This window comes from Anoplopoma fimbria, chromosome 20 (assembly GCF_027596085.1).
Source record: "Anoplopoma fimbria isolate UVic2021 breed Golden Eagle Sablefish chromosome 20, Afim_UVic_2022, whole genome shotgun sequence".
Taxonomy (NCBI): domain Eukaryota; kingdom Metazoa; phylum Chordata; class Actinopteri; order Perciformes; family Anoplopomatidae; genus Anoplopoma; species Anoplopoma fimbria.
In genome coordinates this window covers 4,804,691-4,831,512 of record NC_072468.1, presented here as the reverse complement: position 1 = coordinate 4,831,512, position 26,822 = coordinate 4,804,691, and the positions used below count along the sequence as shown (strand labels likewise).

General features: G+C 39.5%; 1 protein-coding gene across 1 annotated transcript in view; it reads right to left on the bottom strand.

Annotated features, from left to right (window-relative positions):
- The window catches only part of adcy2a (adenylate cyclase 2a), a 51,472-nt gene extending 37,487 nt beyond the window's left edge, over positions 1 to 13,985 (bottom strand). Inside the window, exons 1-2 of the mRNA XM_054621697.1 lie at positions 13,377 to 13,985; positions 8,518 to 8,715 (exon numbers count right to left, since the gene is read on the bottom strand). Coding sequence (XP_054477672.1) covers positions 8,518 to 8,715; positions 13,377 to 13,922 — 744 coding nt within the window. The 5' untranslated portion in view covers positions 13,923 to 13,985. The remainder of the gene's footprint in view (positions 1 to 8,517; positions 8,716 to 13,376) is intronic.
- Positions 13,986 to 26,822: the final 12,837 nt, after the last annotated feature.

Below are 26,822 nucleotides of genomic sequence, written 5' to 3'. Positions count from 1 at the left end.
ACTGCTTGCATAACTTAAGTTTATTTATGTACAGCTACATCAGTGGCATCAGAATATAAAAACCAGACCAGCTCCAGGGGTATTCAATATCGAGCTCAAGACTAAATTACAAAAGAGAAAAGGAGAAAGGAACATACATTTGTGCCATTAGACATATTACAGTGTTATGAACGAAACATTCGATCTATTGTAAAAGTGTCTTAGGCTTACCTAAGCTCCCTTGATTGCAAGAAGCAGTAAATGGGACACCCCGCCTAAAACCTGACACCTCTAATGGAGCATGTAGAGCGTTTCCCTTTTAACCTAAGCTCCACACATAAAATAAAGCGTCTGCACAACTCTTAAATACGCCTTCTGCTGCAGGGTTGTAGCAGCCCTTCTGCTCTCGTACATTCTCACAAGCTGCAGCCAGGTGCCAATTAACCTTTCTTGGGTTATTTGCAGGGCCAGTTAGAAAGCTGGGTTAGTGCAGGGACGGGGGTGGGGGGGTTGGCAGTGAGGTATAAAGAGGCAAGGAAAAGCAACTAAGAAACAGTACCTCCTCTGGTTAAGCTTTGGTGACTAACACAGTTCTACAATGATACTTTCTTCTTGGCTGACTATGGTAGTGAATGTAAATAGAAGCAAATATCATCTTTTACCTTTAAGTAATGCTTTATTTGTGTGTTGTTTGAGTTATAATTGTGCTCAAATGAGTAATATGTTGAAATGTTGGGAGCAATAAAGAGTGTGCCGTCTTGGTTCATACGACGGAGCCGCGGTGTTATTATTTCATTACTTTAATAAGTAGACGCACCTCACCCTCTGCTACAGTTCTTTAGTGCCATAATTCACCCCGTGAATCTGCTTAGTCTACGAGCTGTGGAGGGTCGGCGGCGGCACTTGAGAACAGTATTTGTAGCGTGCATATGAGGAAGAACACGGCCACTACGCCTGCAGCAAGTGGAAGCAGATTGTCACTGCTTCCGCTGCACACAAACACTGCCTTGCTGTTGCACAATGGGTATATTACATAATTTTCTAGTGACCCATCTCACAGAATTTTCCTTAATATGAAATTCCACAGCCTCATAATAAATATATATTGCCTTTACTCTTTAACAGTGATCTGTTTCCAAGCCACAAAGTAGACCATGGAGTAGAATTTGTTTCCTGTACTGTATTATGTGACCATTTCTTTCTAAAGTGCATAATGACTTATCTCTCTGGGCTGGCAGGAGTCATTGCTGCTTTGGTACTGTGTCACCATTTCTCTTATTGGTCATGGCAGAACTATGGCCACCAAACTGTACAGCCCCTCAGCCCAACCTACACCACAACTGTTTATTTTCCACAATCAGTGGAGCATATCTTTAAAAACCTGCAGTCTGGCATCTCCATTTTCATTTATATTTTAAGCCGTTTCCATGACTGCATAAACCAATAGCTTCCTGTAATAATCCCTTCTGCGTGACAGCGAATATAATTTTGATTATCTGGAGAAAATTGAATGTTTTCTTTTTTTTTTTTTAACCAAGCAGGGATGGTGCAAAAATATTTAAGCCCAGCTAAAATGACAGTGTTTGTTTGCCTTTTCTGCTCTGCTCCTTTTGCCATCTTTGGGCTGCAAAAATGGTGGCTAGTAGGACCGCAACGGTAGTGCGTACCGTCAGGGGAACGGAGTCAGGGTCTGGTGCATGCAGCCGCACGCAAACTATTGGGTATGTAGATTGCTGCAAGCAAACAAGGAAGGTTAAAAGACGAGATGCCACAACTACATTTTGCGTAATGTTATTGGGGTACAACACACGCTCAGTAAAACCTGATCTGTACTTGCCAAAAGGCTCACTAGCTGGTCCAGGATCATAGAACACAATGAGGATTGATTCTTTCAACCGAGGCGTCTGCAGGGAGGTTGTAGTAGCCTACTTTATGGGTGAGAATAACATCTCTGCAATTATTGAAAGATACGAATAAAATACCATAAACAAATACTTTTAGTTGTCAGCCACCATCCATACGAGCATATCCAAAAAGGCCAATCGCACCCAGAGAGCACCTGAGCAGACACCATCCCTTTATTTCTGGCGCTGTCTGCTGATACCCTCCAACATTGCAGCTCCAGTTACACTGCACATGAGCCATATCCCATAGTACAAGACCCTGTTCCAGCCTTCATTCAATAGCCTTGCACTTAAGGAAGAACCAAAGTTCACATGCGACTTCTGGCTGGAAACCTTTGCCGAAGTCCGTTTGCAACATATTCTAAGGTTAGCACTACAAGCGGAATGCAGTCAGTCAAGTCAGTCACACTATTAAAAGCGCAAATGAAACGCTGCGAATGAAAGACCCACTTGAGGATTCCGAGCACCTACAACATCACCGGAGAGTAGGGATGGGCCCAATACAGTGTTCATGTACTCGTGCTCTTACTCGCAAAACTACATTGATACAACAGCGCCTGAGACCACTTTGGCAATATACGTTAACCTCTCATCAATTGAGCTTAATAAGTCGCCAAGCTGCAATGATAACCGAACACGCTGCAATAGAGTCTAGTCTTTATTATTAATGTTCCTTTTACAGTTATACTGTGCAGATATTCCATTACCTTCTTCATCTTAGTCCAGTTCCCGCAAAGTCTCAGATGCACATGTTCATAAGTAGCTTGCAGCAGTGGGATGGCTAACAAGAAGTGTTGTATTTACTGTACATATGCAATTCTGATTATAAGTAATTGTAAATTATAAACCATGATTGAAATTCTAGTTTCTTAAGGGTTATGCCCTAAGAACAATATTAACACTGTAAATTGAGCATTATTATTAAATATATATTGTGATTACGATATTGAACACTATAAATAAAAAAAACTTGTAAAGATAACTTTTTTGGGGCCAGCAAGAGTGGCTGGGACGTAATTGCAGTTTGGTAAGTGTACTTGAGGGGCGGCAGTTTGCCAGCTCCTTGTTTTGACCTTGTCTGATGCCTACAGAGCCAGAAATGCTCTGAAAAAACAAAAAAATGTAAAGTCTTAAAAAAAAAATGATGAAGGTGCAGAATCAGAACAGATTATTTAGATGAATAAGAAACGTGTTAGATTTCCACAATTTCAGACGAGGAATAAGAAAGTATTAACTTACTTCCCAATATAAGCGAGAGCTGCTAATTGACAAATGTCATCTAGCACAGCAACATCATTTGCTTAGTGTCCATAAAGCGTTTTCTAAATGAATGCTCTGAAATCCAATGAGACAACTGAATCATGAAATTGTACCAAGGATAATGGAGAGGCTGCAGGGGGAGAGACACCTGCTGAGTTTCCCTGCATAATTGATACTTGATGCAGTAATAAAACAGTGAGGAGCTTCCTTCAGTGTGGTTAAGGCAAGCACATTAGGACCCACTCTCTGACAATTAAGTGGACAAGGCTTTTTGTGGTCCATCATGGTTCAGTCAACTCTGCTTCTGCCCCATGAATCGATCCTTGATAATGACACTGAGGAGGTTTCATAAAACAAATTATAGAGATGGAGTGTCAGATTACATCAGGCTTTTAGTCGACAGTCTGTGGCAGAGATAAGTTTACGGGCTAGATTTACAATGTGGATCGTGTTTGTGTGTGTGTGTGTGTGTGTGTGTGTGTGTGTGTGTGTGTGTGTGTGTGTGTGTGTGTGTGTGTGTGTGTGTGTGTGTGTCTGCTATCTAGCCCTTAAAAAGACATATGCTCTCTTCTCTTCTAGCTATACTAAATCTGAGCAAAAGGACAGATTGGTTGATTTATAGGAAAGGTGCAGAAAGTGCTTCGTTTGAAATTTTCCAAAATCAGTCTGGGCACTTCATTCTGATGTCTGAGATAAATTAAGGTTTTGAAATAAAATATATTCTTTTCCAGTGTCTTAGAATCAAGAATCAAAACTCAAACCTGATCTCAGTAAATGGCTCAATTTCTCCTCCTCTTTACATGTAATCTTGCATCTCTCCGTGTCTCTGGGCCTCACTCACTTGTATCACCCCCATCTAGTTGCCTGTCTTTTCTATCAGTATTTCCTGTCCTATTTTGCCATCTACCCTCCTCTTTACTATTCCATCCTAGCAGGCTTCTTCCTTAATCCCAACTCTGCTATCTGCACCTCCTCTGTCCTAAAGGCTAATGAGGCTGGCGTAACACTCACAAAGGAGTGTGTGTGTTTGTGACAGACAGGGAGGGATCAAGAGACACAGCAAGAAGGAAAGGGGGAGAGGATGCAGCGTCCAGACATCTCTGAGTGAGGGGTAGAGGCTGGACCACACAGATAAGCGCCACACCGTCAGCAAATACAGAGGGCTTTGTGGGGAGAGGATATGCATCCAATTGATTTCAGGCTTGAAAATAGAAAGTGTACTGTATACAAACTAACTCTAGGAGAGTGGGGATGGAGAGCACAACACAGCTGAGGATATACTTGGACCCTCCCCGATTTTTCTTTTAGCTGACAGCGTACTGTACTGACAGTGCAGTTTGTAACGTAACCATCTCTTGTTCTCTTACTGTCTCGCTGTTTATCTATGAGGATGTCAACACAAATAACAGTTATTTTGACAGCTGACTTCCTGCCACTAGAGAAAATAAATAAATAAAAGAGGGCAGTTGGGAAATCGATTTGTTTTGTCTAAACCAGAGTGGTGTAATCGAAATATATAATTTTGTAACTTAAGAAATTTAAACTACACAGGTCACGTTATTTCTTACAGTTTTGGCCCTAATTTCAGTGGTAATCCTCTTCCATATCTTTGCCTTTCCCTCTCACTCTGCCATCCTCCTTCCACAGCTCCTTCCTCTGACTTATGACATCATAACGTTCACTTGACACATCAAAGACGTGGTTATATTTTGCAGAATAATTTACACATTTACTACTGAACGTAGGTTGTTATATTTTACTGTAAGCATTGAATTTCATATTATGGACCATACTAGATGACATTCATTGATAGTAACAGTCAGAAGTCCCTGTAATGGACAATTGGCGACAGAGATTATAATAATAGCAGACACAGCAAGAGCTAATAAAAGATAAAGAAAAATGCCATCACTGATATGAATAGAAAATTGTTCCAGATATGCAAAATGGAGAAACTGGCCATGTGTCAAAAGTAATCATCATCTTAACCACATTTTCTATCCTAAATCACTGCACGAACACTGACTGAGGTCAAAAAGCACACCGACTCGTTCAGTTTCATTAGCTGACTGGTGGTCTACAGAAAACGATGCATGGGACTGCTTTCGACACCGGTCAAATAAAAAAAAATGTATTCTTGTGAAATAAAAAAGGCACTCTGTCCATATAATTATGATAGTTTAAATGTCTTGTTTCCTGCAACTTAATGAATGTAAGTCCAATATGAACTGTCTTTCAGCTCTGTTTGGGTCCCTACCAACTCCTGAGAGAAATATCTGGCTCTTTAGCTGCTAATGTAACAATTGTAGGCACTTTAAATTAAATAAAAGTTGAACTCTACTCTGCACCACACAAATATACTTGATTGATTTTGATACAAAAAAGATTTTGCAGCACTATGCTGTCCAGCCCAGCCGTGAACGGAGAAACATCTGACTGAGTTTTCCCCCCCCAAGTCTTATTATGGAGACAAGCCAAGCAAGACCAATGGTGGCCGTTGCTTGTGTCGGAGCACAACCAATAAGGGGGTCGAGCCGGAAGGGCTGAGCAGAAGCCTCTGCAGGCCGCATTACACACAGGCTTGCAACCCAGACCTGCCAGAGAGGCGTAATGCCTGGAGATAGCAACACCAAATATCGTAAATATGACTTTGATTTACGTCGACACTCACACGCACAGAGGGATGAGGAGAGGAGACCCTCAATACAGACAGAGGAGTGTAAGCAACATCTTCATCCACTGACTAGCACCATTGTATGAATGACATGGGACAGAAGCCATCAGCCTTAATGAGCTAAGGGCTATACATGACAGGTGAGGCAGGGGAATGAAACCGTGATTAGAGGGAGAGCTTGAGGCCCTCCCTCTAATCACGGTTTCATTCCCCTACTTCTCATGGCTACCTACTCACTACAGCACAGAGCACATTTAATTATGTGACTTTTTCTTCACCTCCCTCAGTTTCTTTTTTCTGGAGCAGACATCCACTTAGAAACTGCACAGTAAAACCAGACTGACCACAGATTCAAAGACTTGGTTATTAATATAATTGGCTGATAAGCAACAGCTCAGCATGCTCCAAGTCCAGGATTACATGTGAAAGAAATTAAACAGCAAGGAGAGCAATGTCTTCAAATGTTACTCTAGGTCGAGGTCCAAAATGGTTTGTGGATTTAATTGTAAGATCTATCAAACCCTACTCATGTACAAAACATGCCAAAAAAAAACATACCGATCTTAAGATACAATTAGGGACCATGCAAAACAAAGAATGTATAGTGTATGGCTGAAACTAACAGTTGTTTTAAATATCAATTCATTTTTAGATTATTTTCTCTGTCGATTGTTTGAAATGTCAACATTGTGAGAAATGTCCATCACAAATGCACAGTGACCAAAGCAATATCTTGTTTTGTCAAACAGCCAAAATCTCAAAATACATATTTACTATCATATATGACAAGGAAAAGCAGCAAATCCTCATATTTGTGAAGGGGAAACGTTTAGCATTTCTGCAACTAATCTTCTGTTGCTTGATAATGGTGTTTTCTGACTCGCAGTGACCAAAATAACTCCCAAATTTACTCTATTCATAGAAGTTTGTTGTTTTTTTATATATATTGGCATGGGCAAACTGTTAACTGACATCAACGGTATCTCTGGCAGTAATGGACTGAGAAATCAATGGCTTTGTATTTCTGCAAATTCATCGTAGATTTAAAAAAAAAAAAGAAGATCCATTCTTTGCTGTCCCTCGTGCAGATTTACAGAAGAATTCCAGTATAATCTTTTAATGCCAATTTTATCATTTTTAAGTCATGGCACTCTGCCCAACATTTTGCAAAGTATTCTGAAATCATGAGAGGGCTCACCCTGACAATTTCTATGGACCACTGGCTTGTTCCTGGTATTTGCAGTCAACCTCATTATCAATAGCTCATTTGACATTTTCTGTCAGTTTCAAGAAATACCAATCTATAAGCAACAATGTGTGTTTAAAGTGAATGGGAGTTCATTGGTATATTGGCTTTTCATTAGGCTTTGATGGTTTACAAGTCAGTCAATATATTTAGACAGAGCATATCACTGATACCTGAAGTAGGTTCTCTGCTGATGAGATTAAAGTACAATGAATATACTGTATGTAATTTCCCTAATCTTTAATATGGCAGTAAGCCCCTTATGCACATAGAGAGCAATGCCAGACAATAATGTTGCTCCAGATAAGTGGCTAAGATGCAGCAGTCAGGGGCAGTAATGACATAATGGACTGACATTTCTAATAAGCACAAAAAAGGAATGAATGGTGTGGTGTGTGAATCAGTGCATATTTAACTACCTATTTGTAATAGATAAGGCCACACTAGAGTATCTGTCTTGCCAAGTACTGTTGAATAAGTACAGCTTTCAAACAATGGAGACTTAATGTACTGTACTGTCTTTAATGAGGCCTGTTGCAGGACGCATATGGCTCTAGTAATGCAAATGCTGCCGTTTGTTCGTCTAGCCACATTTAACTGCAGATGTAATGTTGCTACAGAATACAACTGAATTTATAGCAGTTTCACACAACGCATCGGCCAGGCTTCCTTCATAACAGCTGACTGCACTTTTTCCAACAGGGTGATCTGAATATGGCATATTATCAGCTTTCAAATCAAACAATATTAATATTTAAAGTGGCCCTACTATGCTTTTCCACTTTTTCCCTCTTCTTTAGTGTGTTTTATATATTTTTTACATGTAAAAGGTCCGTGGAGTGTAAAACCTGAAGTCCATGCCTAAAAGGAGTTACCCTCCCTCTCAGAATCACTGCTCCTGAGCTGCCTGAAACAGCTCAATTGAATTTTCTCCTTCACTTCCGTAACTTTATGAGGTCACAATGTTACATAAGTCACGTAAAACTCCTTCCGGCTAGTTTGGCCCGCCCTCAAACAACAAAAGAGAGGCCGAGCTGAAGCTCTGGAGAAAGATTTTTTTTTATGTGGCCATCATGTCGAGAAGACATTGTGCTCTGCTCTGCGAGGGGAAATGTTCTTTGTTTGGACTACAGAATGCAGATTAATTGAACAAATAGTGGCTACATTTCATTTTTAACACTTTGCCAGAGCAGTACAACGAAAACCGACGCATGAAAATTGTGTACAGTCTCTCTCTCTCACTCACACACACAATGTTGCTCGAGGAGGAGTACAAGGTGTGGTTTCAAACACAAACACACACACACACACGCACACACGCTAAATGTCTGGCGCACAGGTGCAACAAATCACATATATTTGGTCATATGTGCTACCAAAACTCTGCAGCAATGCACATGTTCACCTACAACAAAAGTATTCACTACAGAGTATATTACATTACTGTTTCTTACCTGATCCCACGGATAGATGATCCCTCCAGAAAACATAAAAAGGTAGCCCATGGCAACTAAGCAGGCCCAGATGACCAGGGAGAAAACACGTAGAAGCTTCTTGAAGATGGACTCAATGCAGACAAGTACAAAAACAGCCAGGAAGATCGCCAGCGCCGTGGGCACAGTGATTACAAAGGCCACGTGGTCCTCAATGTTCTGAAAAAAGGACAAAAATTAAAGTTAAAGAGAATAAGAGAAAGACAGAGAGAAATGTAGAAAATCAATTAAAAACAGAGGGAAGAGAGTTGCACTTCAGCAGAGAAAGGAGGAATAATTAATTAGAGGGAAAACTATGGTTGCCTGAGAGAGATAAGAAAAGAAAACAAGCAAATTTAGAAGACGGACCTCTCGAGGGGGCACTAAACTGCCTGTGTTAAAAAAAAAGGCACCCTTTCTTCTTTAGTGTCCTGAAAATAAACAAACAACCCAGTCAGACATATGACTCACCCAGAGAAGCAGTAACTACTGATTTTTTCGCTTTTTTAAGGACAAGGTATCACTACTTAAACAGCCCTCTTTTCTCAATGTCATCAGAGAGGAGTCAGTAGCAAAATGCTCCTTTGCTCGGTACGTTACACTTCAGTCGTTGACTTTCTGTTTGAGCCACATTCAAAGACTCAATCGATTCTAAACTCAGAATCGATAATGGAATCGGTTTTAATAAAATCGTATCAATTCCCATCCCTAAAAGTGGAACAACCTTTATACTGAGAGGAAATCCTATGAAGTGAGGAAAAACGCTCAAAAGCCCCCAGTGTTAACCAGTAGTAAAGTTGAGATCACATCCATAATGGATTTGCTGCTGCCTTGCTGAAACACACTTAGATCTTAAAGTTCTAATAAAAATTTTAGGAGTTTCTTATAGGTGGATGTAGGAGGAAAGCACGGTGAAATGAGTCGTTTGTGCTGCCTGCCTTTGCCAGGATTCATCCCATCATTGCTTTTCCAGTGGTGTGACGGGGGATGGAAGTGGGTCAGGATATGGATATGTAGGCAGATGTGTCACATCCTCACTGGCACATTTGGCTGTAAGGAGATCTCTGACACACACTGAAATCTACTGATCAAACTTCATTAAAATTCAACCCCACAAAGCTTAGTAAAAATGACCTCACTACTCAGTGACACTCTATCCCCATCCATAAAGGCAGCTTTGTTTGGATTTCACTTTTGATCTTTATTTAAATGACAATGCATAATGATTGGATTATTGTTAACTTCTCTTTTAAAGCAGTGTTTTAAATATTAACAGTCATGAATTCTGTTATATTAAATCTTGTTTTTTTTACTCACTGCAGTCACTAATCACCAACTCAAATGTTTACTCATTACATCGTTTTAAGCGACCTACCCGTCAAAATGTTCGAATGTCAGTCTGTCTCACACTGCTCTTTGCAGTTGTCCTCCTCCTCTCCATCGCTCTCTTTCAGCCTTCTTTAGCCCCCCACCCCCACATTCCCTTTCTCATGCTCACAGTCAATGCACTGGGACAGGACAGGATGTGTGGCTGCAGAGAGCCACTGAGAGTTTGTCTCGCCCAGAGCAGCGCTACAAAACAGCGCAGGATTTAGGTCAGCCAGCCAGCAGAATGGAGGGATGATAGGATACAAATAAAAGAGAGAGAGACAGAAATATCAGGAGGTGAGAGATGACACAGACAAGAGAATTTAGAGAAACGGGGGATGACGGAGGAAAAAAAACGAGGGAGTAGGAAAAGCCAATGCCTAACCAGCAGTGGGACAGCACGATAAGAAAAGATAATGTAGGACAGATAGACTGAGCAGCGGCCTGACAGGAAAAGGCATTCACTGAGATGCTTGTTTGTTGTGAGCCAAAAAAACATTGCAGAATATATTCTTAATATCAGATTGTAGAGATATTTTTTGCCTTAAAACGGGAGATTTCAAAGGCCTTGAAAGCACCCATGTTTCTAACTCTACATTCATATTTAATCCCTTTAGCTCATTTTACTTTCGCACTTTACCGCAGCTTTAACACAAATACTGCCAGACAGAATAATAAATCCAAAGTGAAATTATCAATTCGGTAATTCATTGGCACAAATACCAGTTGTGGCTAAGGTAACCTAAATATCTGCCCATGTGAAATATCATAATAAAATCACCATTATAGCAATAACAGTGCGTAGCAGGTTATTAAAACGGAAAACAAAAAAGTTGCAAAACTAAAAATGAATCATAATTTTTTTTTTGTCCCTTTTCATTTCATTTGTTGATGAATTAGGCATAAGCGATACCGTTTTTTCTTGCATCGATATGCAATGGCTGGCTCTCTAACCACTGATGTCACCATCTGTTGGTTGTTTGTTACAGTGAATAGAAAAAACTTCTCTTTTCGTTCAGTTTCAGTTCTGGTGATTTGTTGTGATGTATGGGGTGATGTGTGTGTGTCAGTGGTTTCTCTTTCTGTGCATCTTAGACTTATCCCTTCTTAATAGCAGACTCAGATAATGCAAAAATGGTATAAGCTTAAACGATGTTATGTTAATATATCATTATATATATATATATATATATATATACATACAGCGGGTAAAATAAGTATTGAACACGTCACCATTTTTCTCAGTAAATATATTTCTAAAGGTGCTATTGACATGAAATCTTCACCAGATGTAGGCAACAACCCAAGTAATCCATACATACAAAGAAAACAAAACAAATAAGTTCAGAAATTAAGTTACGTGTAATAAAATGGAATGACACAGGGAAAAAGTATTGAACACGCTTATTGAAATCTATTTAATACTTCGTACAAAAGCCTTTGTTGGAAATGACAGCTTCAAGATGCCTCCTGTATGGAGAAACTAGTCGCATGCATTGCTCAGGTGTGATTTTGGCTTTCTTTCTCTGAAATCAACTGAGAGTTTCCTTGGCTGTGTGTTTGGGATCATTGTCTTGCTGAAATGTCTACCCTCGTTTCATCTTCATCATCCTGGTAGATGGCAGCAGATTTTTATCAAGAATGTCTTGGAACATTTTTCCATTCATCCTTCCTTCAATTATATGAAGTTTGCCAGTGCCGTATGCTGAAAAACAGCCCCACACCATGATGTTCCCACCTCCAAACTTCACTGTTGGTATGGTGTTTTTGGGGTGATGTGCAGTGCCATTTGACCTCCAAACATGGTGTGTATTATGGCATCCAAAGAGTTCAATTTTGGTCTCATCTGACCAGACTATATTCTCCCAGTATTTCACAGGCTTGTCTAAATGTTGTGCAGCAAACTTTAAACGAGCTTCAACATGCTTTTTCTTCAGCAATGGAGTCTTGCGTGGTGAGCGTGCATACAGGCCACGGCGGTTGAGTGCATTACTTGTACCTGCTAATTCCAGGTCTTTCTGAAGATCTCCACAAGTGGTCCTTGGCTCTTGGACAACTCTACTGATAATTCTTTTCACTCCTCTGTCAGAAATCTTGCGAGGAGCACCTGGTCATGGCCGGTTTATGGTGAAATGATGTTCTTTCCACTTCCGGATTATGGCCCCAACAGTGCTCACTGGAACATTCAGAAGTTTAGAAATCCTTCTGTAACCAATGCCATCAGTATGTTTTGCAACAATAAGGTTGGGAAGGTCTTGAGAGAGCTCTTTGCTTTTACCCATCATGAGATGTTTCTTGTGGGACACCTTGGTAATGAGACACCTTTATATAGGCCATCAGTTGGGACTGAACCAGCTGATATTCATTTGCACTGACAAGGGGCAGGATTGCTTTCTAATTACTGATAGATTTCAGCTGGTGTCTTGGCTTTCCATGCCTTTTTGCACCTCCCTTTCTTCATGCGTTCAATACTTTTTCCCTGTGTCATTCCATTTTATTACACATAACTTAATTTCTGAACTTATTTGTTTTCTTTGTATGTATGGATTATTTGGGTTGTTACCGACATCTGGTGATCAATAGCACCTTTAGAAATATATTTACTGAGAAAAATGGTGACGTGTTCAATACTTATTTTACCCGCTGTATGTATGTATGTATGTATGTATGTATGTATGTATGTATGTATGTATGTATGTGTGTATATATGTATGTATGTATGTATGTATGTATGTATGTATGTATGTATGTATGTATGTATGTATGTATGTGTGTATATATATATATACACACATACATACATATATATGCAAATCATTTTAGTTCTGACTGTTTTTCAATCTTACAGAGTGTCTTGCCTTCACTACATTGGATTGTTCAGGTTTTTAGAGCAAAGATAACCCTGTCAAAATAGAGACAGACGGGTTACAGATCTCCTTTCTGTAGTGCAGTCAACCATGAGCTCAGACAATAACTAAGCCCCTCATTCCCCCTCACTTTTATCTCACCCTTCTCTTCACATTAGTGCTACGATGAGAACCGCATGCTGTGAGAGTGTGCGTGCATATACTGTAGGTGTTGCATAAGAACGCTTATATGTGCGTGCACCTTTGTATGCGTGTATGAGTTTATGACAGAGGGGAGCTCCTGTATTGTGTTTGACAAGCCAGCATATTTTGGTGTGGCTGGGTGGGTGTGGGTGTGTGTGTGTTTGTGTGCACAAATGATTGGCAAGCTAGTTTGTATGACCCTATTTCTATGCACGCTTATAGAAAATGTGAGAGTCTACAATATGTTTGTGTACGCACCACATGTGCCTGGATGTGCCTGTCCACGATGTTTACAGAGGTTACACTAAATAGGGATCTCTCTGGCATCCACATGTTTGTATGGTCCGGGTTGTTCGTTTATTTGTACTTTTAAATTTGCTAAATGCATCTGTGTGTGTGTCATGTAGTAAAAGAACAGCTTACCAGTCCTGAAGCAAAGAACACAGTCAGCAGAGCCAGGCAGGCTCCCATCACTATGAGCAGCAGAAACACAATCAGAGGATGCTGCTGGCTCATACAGTAGTAGGACTCATACAGCCAACCCGGGGACCTGTTCCTCTGCTGGTGACCTCTCCCTCCTCCTTTATCCCCTTCACCAGACTCCCCTGCCTGGTCCAGGATATACCGCTTCCTCCTTATTGCCTCTTGCCACATGGATCTTGGAGCCGAGAAGGAGGAAGAGGAGGGAGGGAAACTCGAGGAGGCAGAAGAGATGGTCACTGCTGAGGTATTAGTAGTTTCCACCACAGATGAGGAGCAGTTGCTCTGTTCAGCTCTCTTGCTGGTCCTTTTGGGGACCCTGGTGTGAGAGTTCCTGATCTCCAGCTTATCCTTTGGTTCCTCCTCCTCCACCTCCTGTCTCAAGTCCCTCAAGTGGAGACAACTGAAAGCTGAGGCTGAGTCTGAGTCAGAGGCAGTGTGCGCTGGCCGGAGAGGTAGCAGGAACGCACCGAGGGTAGAGCGCAGCATCCTCCTCTTGCTCCTCCTGCCAACATGTTGGAGCGGGAAATGAAGGGAAGCTCAGAGACTGAGTGCTCTTTAGTGTGAGGGAGAGAAGTGGGAGGGAAGTGAAGGGAAAGGGGAGGGAGAGAGGGCTAAGGGGGAGGGGAGGAAGAAAAAGAAGGTGCAGCAGCACAGAGAAGTCAGCAAGTGAGAGAGAGAGAGAGAGAGAGAGAGAGAGAGAGAGAGAGAGAGGGAAATAAAGAGATGAGATATTATACCACTGACATTTATGCTGAATGCATTATGTAGTAATATACAATGGTATAATTTTAAGAGAGAAATTGAAAAAGAATAAAAAACACTAATTGAGCTCAATCCCAGAGGTGATGATGATTTTCAGAACTGAGATAACCCAAACCATCAAACCCTGTTTCATCCCCTTCCCTCTGTCCTTACAGTCAGACAGAAATTTGTCTTTGTGCCAAATTTGCTGAAACAGCTCTCACTAGTCAATAAGATAAGATAAGATAAGATAAGATAAGATAAGATAATCCTTTATTAGTCCCGCAGCGGGGAAATTTGCAGGATTACAGCAGCATAGGGTAAAGTGCACACAAGAGACATAGTAAAAGAAAGACAAGATAAAAATAAAATGAAATAAAAAAACAAGTATTATAAATAAGCAATAAAAAAACAGTAAAAAATCCACAATAACTGAACAGACGATGATGAACTTGTGGCAGATGCACACAAATATAGAGGGGAAAAAGAAATGTTCCACCAATAAAGGGCAAAAAAAATTGGGTGTCATAACTGAGTGTTTTTAAAGATGAATCTTTGAATTCTCAGATAGTGTATGGACACACGCGCAATGATGCATAAACACAGACACAGGGCAAGCCAAAACATAAGAGATGTGCTTGCCAAAGTACTGCTCTTATTAAGATGAATATATGATCACTCTCCAGATTCCTCTAATCCCCTCACAACACAAACTACCAAATGTGAGTGGTGAGTTTAAATTGCCCTTACTGCACGAAGCAATAAAGCGCCATAATGCATTTCCATTTTCATAAAGAATACTCAATGGCTTGTTAAGGTTCGGGCAGGGCCAGTACATATATTTTGTAAACTTCATTCATGTAACTAAGTGTGTGGACAAGCTGCCAACCACAGATCTGTCGACTGTGTTTGCACCAGGATGGTTGAGAGGCTGAGCATAAGTTGTTTTGTTCTATTGGAAACATACCCAAACACCACCTGGTTGTCCCTTCTGATTGAATATGCCATTAGTCAAATTCTTTAAAGCCTTCAAATACTTATGTCATTATTTCAAAATCTATATCTTGGCAATATCTTCAAATTACTTCTGGTCAAAACAAAAAGCAGCATACTTGTCAAGCAAACAGTTAACAAACCATTCTGCACTATTTGAATTAGGACGCATCAGTTCTACCAACGGCCAAGGGATCCAATGCAGTTAACTCTTCTTGGATCATTCTTACTTTGATGTGACATGGGAGAAATATTTTCCCACCCCTATGCTATCCAAATTCTGTTTACATTTTTCAATGTGAATATCAAAATGTCCTGGTTAATTGGGTTGTTAACCAAAGTCCACCAGACAAAAACCTCTGCACCACAAAGAGAGGGAAACTCACTAGTGGTGTAACAAACCATCATAGTAACGAACAGCTGAGTTACGGAGGTTCAAATCAGTTACATTATGATGCGTTCAGGCTCTGTTCAGGCAAAATGAGTTTTGGGCGAAGGCAAATTATATTGTCATCATAATGTGTTCAAATGTTATCTTGTAAAATAGATTTTTGGTGAGAAATACAGTTGTTAGAGATGTTTTCACAGCAGAATAGAGAGATAATTATGACCTTTTTAACGTCCTAGCACGAGGCAGCATATAATACAATATTGAAACTACAAATGACAATATTTTTATATTCAACAAAAATACTATATTTTATTTCTTAATCCTTTAAATTATAGTTTTTATGCAAAACAACACAACATTGACTCCAGGTTGAAATGCTTTTTTGGACTGTGGAGAAAAAAAACAAGACACCTTGTATATCAGCTGTTATAACAAAACAGAACATCAATATGCCAATATGGATCATCAATTATCGGCAATTGGTATCAGCAGCAAAAAAGCATGATCAGGGGATTTCTAAAATCTATTATATCTGCTCCCTTTCTCTATTCTGATCCGATCCGTGATTCAAATCCTTGACACAATCCAAACTGAGTTTTATGATCCGTTCCTGCCTACCCCCCCACCAGTAAGTAGGAGTAATAAAGCCTTTTGCAGACAGGTAAAACATGTCCTGTTCATAGAAGATCCATAAAAACCTACTAGCCTACATCAAACACACATTCAATTAATTCATTAATATCTCAGTGCATTCTGCTGTAATTGTCTTGTTATCTTTTATACTCTCCATTGTCTCTGGTCTTATCTAAATCCTTTTCTTTGCTCCTACAAAGACCTAATTTCCCTCCGGCGATCATTACAGCTTCTTCTAATCTGATTTAATAAGTATGGCCATCTATTTCGGAAATTTTATTACCAATTTAGAACTGAAGGTAAATGTCATAGCATGACACAACAAATAGCTATGGACACATTAGATTGATACATCCAAGTATACAAGACAATCAGAGTGGTAGTGATGGTTTGGTTACATGCACTGGTGGGCAGCGGTTAAAGGAAAAAGAAATGTAGCTACCCTTTCCTGCACCACACTGTTCCTCTCTTTCCTAATCTGCATCACTTTCATCTCCTTTCTCTTATCTTTCTACTCTGCTTTCACATCGTATTTTATCCTTACACATTCGCCTTTGCGATCTGCACCAGTGTCCTTCCTCTGCTCTTGCATTACAATCCTCACCTTCCCACTCTTATCCTTCCACCCTTCACTCCATCCTCATCCTCTCTAAAATATAACCCTTAACTTTTTCTACTTCATTCCTCTCCTATACTCAGGCCTTCGACATCTGCTTCCACTTATTGAACCATAACTACTGCATCCCTTTCCTCAGCCGTTATTTTCCACCTCCTTATATTGATTGATGTTGCTAGGAAACAATTCTTACAGTCTAGTAATCCACCGCAAAACAGAGACAATTAGACAATGTCTAAATGTTTTCCTTGCAATTATTTATTGAGAACAGCTAAGGTACAATTAATTAAGAAGTGATTATGATTTTGGAATAGTGCAACTCTTGAATGGAATATAACTAGCTAGCAACTATTGTTTCCTCATAACACTGGCTTAAATCCGTTTTATCTCTGCTATATTTCTTGCCAACATAATCTGCTTTCTTGTCTGACAAATATCATGATATTTTTGACCAAATACCTCGATATCAATACTGCGACTATATTGTAGGGTTGACCATTGGTGCTTTTACAAATTATTAAGATAATGAGCAATAATCAGCAAAGTAGATTTAATGACTAAGCGGGTAAAGGTAAGTAATAAAAAAGTTGGAAAAAACTGATTCAGAAAATCTAATCACTTAACTGTGATGCAGCCTTTGAATCCAGGAAAAGACAACAATTATGCCATATTACCAGGCATTTTGAGCCCTTTAGTAACACGTTCCGTTATTGCGCATTTCTACCCAATTACCCAAAAATTACCCACAATTCATAGCATTGTGACATTAAACACAGGGTTACCAAGGGGAAGCCTGGAGGCATTAAAAAAAAGGTAAACAAAGAGGACGGCGCAGGGTGTTTTGCCTTGTATATTAAATTAACAAAAAAACATTAACCCAAAGGATTTAAGATTGTACATTAAAAAAAACATGAATGCTGAGGAATAGCATAGGCATTAAAGCATTCTTTTAATTTTGCTTATTGAAGCTTTTTTGACCAAAAAAAGTAAATAGAATTTACAATCACCTCTCTTAAGGCAGGAGACTGAAAGATGACAAACCGTGGAGTAAAAACGTAAAATAAAAAACCTGCAATTGTGCATAACATGTTTTCGTGTCATGAAGGTTACTTGATATGTTCCTGTAAAGTGCTGTCACATTCATATTTATACACTATTTCACACCCTCTCAGCCTCTCACACTCAACCATTTACCAAGTGACGTCATTTAAGTCCCTGGGGGCTCAGCAGTAAGGCTCTATGGGGGACATTGGGATTGTGCTCCAGTCTCGTTCTCTGTATCCACATAAGGTTGAATATTGCCCAGCCCGAGTCTTAGCTAATAATAAAAACGTGAAAATATGATACACTTGTATACTCATTCTACCAGCACTTATTGTCAAATTTATCAGTTGACTCACGAATCGCGACACGTCTCGTATCGAGAGGTGCTTGGCAATACAAAGCCCTAGTAGAAACATGCCGGTGCAAGATTGCAGACTCCATGGAAGACAACCCGCTCCCTAGGAAGATATAAATGTATTTATATTAATGCATTTAACATTATGATTCTTAGTTTCGGGTGATAATACACTGAATAAAACATAGTTAAGAATATTATAGACAATATCTGCCAATAAACCACCCTCAATGTTACACAATGTCCCTTTAAATGAAAATCACAATGTTGGGTCCGAAATAGTCTGCTAGGAACGCAGAAGGCAGTGAAATTAATGGAAACACATTTACACATACAAGCAGGCAGATATTGACCTATTCAGGGTTAAGTGGAGGTCAAGAAAAAAGACACACTCGTTCTACCCATTGAGAGAGTTGGGTGTTTTATGTACACCTGCCAGATATACACATGCGCACATATCCCAGTAGCACAATGATTGCTCCTCCTAATTTATTGCCAAAATGCGTCAAATTGTCAATAAATCAGCAAAGAATGATCTGTATCCCTCTGCTGTTTTCTAAGTTATCAGCATGTAAGGTAAGCTGATGATACAAATATGCTGACAATTCAGTTGCTATAACAGATTTGAGCATGTTTTCTTGCTGCTTTGCTGTGTGCTTTTGCAATCAATCAAGGGTCACTTAAAATCCACTGATTGATCTCTGTCTTCTGTTATTCTCAATAAATCTTCCAGATATTTGATTCAGTTTTCAGATTTGAGCTGATGCCAATATTCTCAATCCAACATTGAGGCTGAAGCTGAATTAAAGTTTACAGTGCCAGCTCAGTTCAGCCAAAGTGCTCAGTTCAGCCAAAGACCCACGGACCGGTACCGGGCTGCACAGAAAGAATAAAAAAAACATTTTATTGATTATCAGAGTCTGAACATCCTTCTCTCCCAATTACATCCGCCTGTGCCTCTTGACACATGTCAAGACGCTTGTCTCGGTCAGGTGATACGTTAACTCAAAAAGTGCGCCCACAAGCTAGCGAAAATGAGTAAAAACGAATGTCTTTGGAGAGCTTCTTTGCAAAGGGGAAAAGGCCCACTGAGAAGACAGAAGAAGAGCAAACAACTTCCAAGAAAAAGAAAGCTGCATTTAACAGACAATACCAAGAGTCCTAATTAAAATATTATCGCAACTGGTGATTCTCATGCGCCAAGCCCGCTCTGCATAATATGTGGCGACAGGCGAGCAAATGAGGCAATGAAGCCTTCAAAACTGCTTCAGCACATGGAGACCAAGCACCCTGCATTAAAAGACAAGCCTTTGGAGTTTTTTGAAAGAAAAAAACGTGAACACAAAGGACAGAAGCAATTGCTGAGGGCCACCACATCAACAAATGCGAGTGCACTGAGAGCATCATACTTAGTGGCTAACCGTATTGCTAAGGCTAAGAAACCATTTACTATTGGTGAATAATTGATCCTGCCCGCCGCTAAGGACATTTTGCTGTGAACTTCTAGGAGAGGCTGCAGTTAAAAAGATAGAACAGGTGCCTCTCTCGGCTAGCACCGTCACTAGGCGTATTGAAGAAATATCAGAGGACATTGATACACAATTGTTGGAGAGGATTAAGAAGTCACCGTGGTTGACGAGTCTACTGATATTGAAAACAAGGCAATACTTGTTTATTTGCATGAGGATATGTTATGTGCACTATTGTTGCCAACCAACACCACAGCCGCAGAACTATTCAAATCTCTGAATGATTACGTATCAGCAAAACTGAATTGGTCCTTTTGTGTCGGCGTGTGCACGGACGGAGCTGCTGCCATGATTGGACGGCTTTCTGGTTTAACTGCTCGGATTAAGGAGGTTGCACCTGAATGTGAGTCTACGCACTGTGTCATTAACAGGGAAATGCTGGCTAGCCGAAAAATGTCACCTGAATTTAACAGCGGATTGAATGATGTCGTTAAAGTTATCCATCCGTTAACCACATCAAAGCACATGCCCTCAACTCCCGTCTGTTCGAGCAGCTTTGTGAGGAGATGGACGCAAAGCACAAACGCCTTCTCTTATACACAGAAATAAGATGGCTATCTAGAGGGAGATAGCTGGCCAGAGTGTTTGAGTTTCGAGATCCACTGCAGAGATTTCTTCCAGAAAAAAAGTCACCACTGGCAGCACATTTCAGTGACGAGGAATGGGTCGCAAAACTCGCTTACTTGTGCGACATATTCAACCTGCTCAATGAACTCAATCTGTCACTTCAGGGGAAAACGACAACTGTCTTCAAATTGGCAGATAAAGTAGCTGCATTCAAAGCCAAACTGGAATTGTGGGGACGGCGAGTGGACAGAGGGATATTTGACATGTTTCAAACATTAGCAGGGATTTTGGAAGAGACTGAGCCTGGACCTTCATTCTCCCAGCTGGTGCACGATCACCTGTCTTTGCTTTTAAAAGGGTTCGAGCATTACTTCCCAACTGCAAGAGACCCACGAACTGTGAAGGAATGGATCCGCGACCCATTTGTGAACAAACCAGGTGAATCGAGCTTATCCGTGCAAGAGGAAGATCATCTGCTGGAGATTGCAAATGACGTTGGTCTTAAAAGTATTGTTGAGACAACAACTCTGCTGGTGTTTTGGATTAAAATCAAGGCTGAATATCCTGAGATCGCCACAAAAGCACTGAAAACCCTGCTTCCATTTCCAACATCCCATCTTTGTGAAGCGAGATTTTCTGCAGTGATGGCAATCAAACCCAAATTACGGAGTAGACTGGATAGAAGGAACACACTTTGGGCGTCATTGTCTCCCATTACCCCCAGATGGGATCGTCTCGTGGCAGAGAAACAAGCTCAGGGCTCCCACTGATTCAGTATTATGGTGAGTTGTATTTTTTATGCATTTTATATTTGTTTTCATGCCTGTCTTATCATTTTATTTCGTCGTGTTTATCCGCCACACCTTGAAGGCCGGTCCGTGAAAATATTGTCTTACATGAAACCGGTCCATGGCGCAAAAAAGGTTGGTTGCTGATATACAACAATAGAGATTTTACAGAATAGTTCATTCACACAGAATTTCCCTTTCTGCGGGTCTCTGGTTGAACACACAGATTAAACAGGTTTTAATAATTATTCATTTATTGCCATTATTATCATTATTATTATTATCAATGTTATTATAAGTAGTAATATGCCGTGGAAATGCTACGGCTTCACAGGCTCGAACCTAAACATGAGTTTTCAAAACTATATGAATAACAGCTATAAACATTTAAGGATAAGATAAATTCACACTTTGAGATGTATGATAAAGAAAGCTAATTTGATCTTCTTGTTTGTTTGTTGTTGCTGATGGAGGAGTGTACAGATAGAGCAATAATGTGGATAGTGTTACTGGTCAACATTTCAACTGTGACAGGGGAGTTTTGTGTCTTGTCGCATTCAAATGCAAATTAGTCTAATTCTCAATAAGTCTGTTCACCTCACATCTTTAACCCTAAATGTCTGAATGGTTTTTTTTTTTCCAAATTGCGTTAGCATTAGGTTATGTAAACAGACATTCAATTTGTCAACCAATAAAAGTTATTAGCAGGTGTCTCTCTCCATTCCATCACATCATTATCGGCTCATGTTACAGACGCAACAAAACCAGAGAGAGAGAGCGAGAGAGAGAGAGAGGTGGGGAAATATACGTTGTTTGCACTTAAAAAAAATTAAGTTAATTTTATTTACAAATTAATATGTCAGAAAGCAATTTACATGTAGGAATAGGAATGTGCCTATGCAGAGGAATGTGATCTATGCAGAGAAAGCACTGAGTAACTATCATTATTCTATATGTAGGATTTTTTTATTTTCTTGCATACTAATTCAGTTTGAAAAACCTACTGTTAAATGGGGGAAATGTAAGTTGTTGCACTCTTCCTAACTTCAATTTTAACATTTGAAGTTAATTTTACTTGAAAATATATTCAAGAATGTAATGCAGTTAATATGTCTGAAAGCACTACTTGAAAGCAATCTAAAGTCCAATCTTTTCGGAAATTGATTTTCAGTAAAACAAACTGAACAATAAACTGTGAAGTGGAAAAGTGAATTCACTGCGAATTCTTTCGATACGATACACAGAAACCTTCGTCTTGAAACCTTGAAGACAAGTTAATGCACATTTGGACGCATAAAATGGTATATCCCACACACCTCATATGGTCGTCAAGCGTGAATGCCCCAAACAAAAGTCCCTCATTGGCTGATCCAAGCATGTGGGCGGGTTACGTACAAACGTAAAACGTTTTTAAAATGGGGATTTAACAACTTTTTGTCCATTGTTCTGTGCAGGAACATACGATACTGTAATATTAAATAAAGCAGTTTCTTCTATCCATTCCTCTATCCTGACCACGTTTTCACAACTTGTACAAACAGAAATTCCATAAAATTGTATTTTAATAAAATAAAGGTGGATCATTTTCACCTTTATAAAATTAATTTGATGCATCTCATTTCTGTTTCTTAACATATAGAGCCTTATCTAGTTCTCTTTTTCTGGCTGTCTCCCAATCTCATTTGGTATAACCTAGATCTTAAAATAGACTTGGCTATTTTTAGTCACTACAGTATATCATTTGAAACACTCATTATCCGCGCATAGAGGTGTACCGTTTTTACCTGTCAGTGTGTCTTAGAACTAACTGTATTTACACTGTTTGGTTTTTTTAGCCTTCAATGTCTTTGGGTAGACATTTTAGTGATTACTATATTTAAACCTAACATTTGTTATGCATGATTAATTCTTTAAAACATCATTATCAGGGAAAATTACGAATAGCTGCCAATCAAAAAATGTTGTTTGATTAATGGCTTTTTGGATTCAGCTTGAGTGAAGAGAAGAGTTCAAATTTGCATGTAACATCTCAATTATATCTCATTTACTATGGGAAAGATATGCATGGTGGGAGTATTTAAACTCAGAACAGGAGGAAGAAAGAATCACTGAAGCCTCACATTAGGTGTGGAGATTTCTTTCCCTGCTGCTATAAATGTTCACAGTTCTTCCCTTTGAAAATGGCCTCAATTATTAACAGCTTCTCCGTGGCGTCAGAAGGGGGGGAAAAGGCATTAATTCACAGTCAAGAAAGTGTGACATATTCTTCCTTAACCCTGGTCCATCTTTTGTTCTCTGATTCAGCGGAACTTTAACGACTAATCGGTTGCTCAAATTTCTCACAATTCTGTCCACTCTGTTCATTTTTAATTACACTATTCTGTGAGAAGCTGAACCTAAGGATTGACAATTATAATAAAAATCGAAGTCGAATGTAACTTGATACAAAATAAAGAGAAAATGTGTGAAATTTGAAAGAAGTGAGTGAGGGAATGGGTGCGCTTCATTGTCTTTGACACTATTTGAAATGGGAAGAGGGTGATGTGACAGCCTGAAGTACCAGCTCCGCGGTGCGTGTGTGTGTGTGTGTGTGTGTGCCTTGACAGAATGAGAACAGCTGGAGTGTGGTCATGGGACTTATCTATCTCTTTCACTCCCACAATCTTCTTTTTCTTTTTTATTGCATTGCACAAAGGGAGGGGCAATCAGCTGCTGCCCTTTACAGTATCTCGCTCCTCTTCTTTCTCTATTGTAGACTGTTCTTTTGCTTTTAGTAGCCATTATCTCTCTCTTGACACCCCTCTTCCAGTCTTTCTCTCATTACTCTTTCTCTCAATTTCATCAATCTTCTTGTCCTTCTCCTCTTCTAACCGCTTATGTGACACTACACTTCCTGTAAGTCGCTTTGGATAAAAGCGTCTGCTAAATGACTGTAATGTAATGTAATGTAATGTGACCCCCATGGCCACAGGCTTTCAGGAAATGCAGGTCGATTGACCACTTTTTTGACATGTAAATTTATTTTTAGTTCGCAGGAAGTTTGGATGTGCTTATCAGTGGAGATGCACATAGCTGCATTGTCTGCCCGTGTCTGTCGACATGAGCTCCAAAGTACATAATGACTCTGCAGACCGTTGAGACAAACTGAGATGTAAAGCTTGATAATTATCAAATAATATTCCTTCCAGTCACCAGGTAAAATGCATGTGATCACTGTAGAACAGCTCCAGCATGACATATTTTTGACACAAATCACGTGTTGATTGCTCTCCATCATTTCATGAAAAGGATAGTAAATGCTTTGGTTCAGACAAAAAAAAAGTTGAATTAAGTTTGTAACCATGTTTAAATAAAAGAAAAAGCATAGCTAAAATGGATACTATTCTCAAAGTAGAAAGCTAAAAAATATTTACTGCACACACTTCCTTTGCACTGAGTGATTTCAATGCCACTACTTGTTTATACTTCTGTGTGCCAAGGCTCAGGGCAGTGGCTGCCACGACAATGTGTGCTTATATGTGTGTTGCTTTCAAAATTCTTGCAGCAATGGAAAGCAATGGCCCAAAACACCATTGTGTGTGGTCTCCAGAATCCTTGGGAATGATGGTGCTTTAGATTGTAAAGAAACGTACACACGCATGCATGCATATTAAAGCTGTAAATGTGTTTAAACGGATGTCACCTATTTAAGGAATGAAGTAGTGGCTTTAGGAGATTTTCTGTGAATGCCTGCGTTTCTGTCCTTACAGTAATGGCTGTAAGATGGTTGGATCCTTTCTCTAAAGACGTGGAGATGCTTATCAGTGCACACATGCAACATACCTCTCACCCCTGCTAGTTACCTTGGCAACGTGTATTGATAGTATTTGATGTCATGCTACATGACTATCTTGGAGGGCAAGAAACGTCCAACAGCTGTAGGAAATCAAATATCAGGTGTCAAAATTGAAGACACTGAAAACATCTGAAGGTCCTATGTGCACTCGGGGATGGACAGAATGTCAAGAGAATCCCATCAGCATAGAAAGCACATAAAAAAAGGCTAATCAGACTCACAAGGTCAAAGATACTATGTTAAAAGGCACTAAGGGTCTGTTTTCCACCTTAAATGTCAACTAATGAGCCTTTTTAGAAGTATATAGTATTAACTCGAACGATCAATCAGAGTCTTTGATATCTATCTGCTTGTGTCTTCTGGCATGAAAGAAAAAAACGCCTCTCAAGTAGCCATCTTCTCACATTAATGTATCCTCTTGAGTATATCCACTCGCTACTGCACACGTGAGATGCTGCACACAAGAAAGTAGAACTGAAAAGTCTGGAAAAGGAACAAATCAAGATTAAGACCGGTACTTACCATTTAAGAAAAAGATAAAAATACTTTTTGAGTGAGTGAAATGTAGGAATGGACGAAGGAGCTTCCTGCAGGAGAAGAAAGAAATGCAGGTGCATTTAATTTAGTAGCTAATTATACAAAACAGATCTGCTCTAATGGCTTGCTTATAGACTAGAGACAACAATGGACGATATAAGCTGTAAAGAAAAATCAGCACCTCCATTAAATACACCTGTGTCTTCACACTTTCTGCACTGTTCGATGTAATTTGCACCCAAACTTTATCTGACAAAGGCGCAAACAAAATGTGCTTTAACATTTGAATTAACCAGGAACATAAAGGCTTTTTGAGTCATTCTATATAGTAGAGTATGTTACTTTTTTTTGATCTATTAAAATGTATACCTGACTAGTCCCCTGCAGAATATTCTTCCATGCAATGTTCATTATTTCCTTGTTTGAATTGTAAATCTGTTTCAACATCAAAACCATTAGTGTGGATAACAGGGAACTGTAAATCTAAAATGGAACATATAAGAAAAACAGTGAGCGGAAAAACGCTAAATCAGGAAATCTCTTTGGGTTTCTCACTATGAGCAACCTTTATTGGATTACCCATAGTCATTTGATTCACTGTTAATATAAAGTTATTGTTTAGAGGAGCAGCTTTAAATGTATAATATTTGATCAAAATAACAAATTATTCTAAGAACTTAATTTATGCACCACCTGCTGTGGCTGTATGCCAAGTCTCACAAACAAGGCAATAAATTGCTTGTCACCAAGATTATTCATATATTCTCCCATATCCCAGAAATGTAACAGTAACATGTTGCTGTTCCGGTGCATGATCAAAAGAAAATACAATAGATGAGATAGAAATATACATACAAGAGATATTTTAGGACTGGTGCAGCACTATGGCATATGACTTTTTTCCTACCATCGGCTCAAAGCACTCTTTGTGCATTGTTAATTTGACAGCAAACCATTTTTTATTTGCTGTAAACTGACAGCTGGGGATCAGTTCATCTCCACGAATATTGCAGCAGAAAAAAACATTGAACAAGGGTCTTTATGAAACCTCTTTCATGGCATTTCTACATTAGTAAAGAGTACGTCGATAATAACCTCCAACATGGCGCAGTAACCAGATTCAAACCCACAGAAGAGCAAACACTCGGTACAGTAATCTTGCTAAGCCTCTAGGCTTCATTGTCCAGATGTCCTCTGCAAGGAGAATAAACTGGAATGATATATATTAGCAAGCGAGCTCAGCTCTATTCAGTTGAATATGGCTCACATCTCTTTGTGCCAGCCTTTATTCTTCTCAGTCCTCTGCAGGAGGACACTGCTCAGACAAGCACTATTAAACAAAATAAACCATTACTCT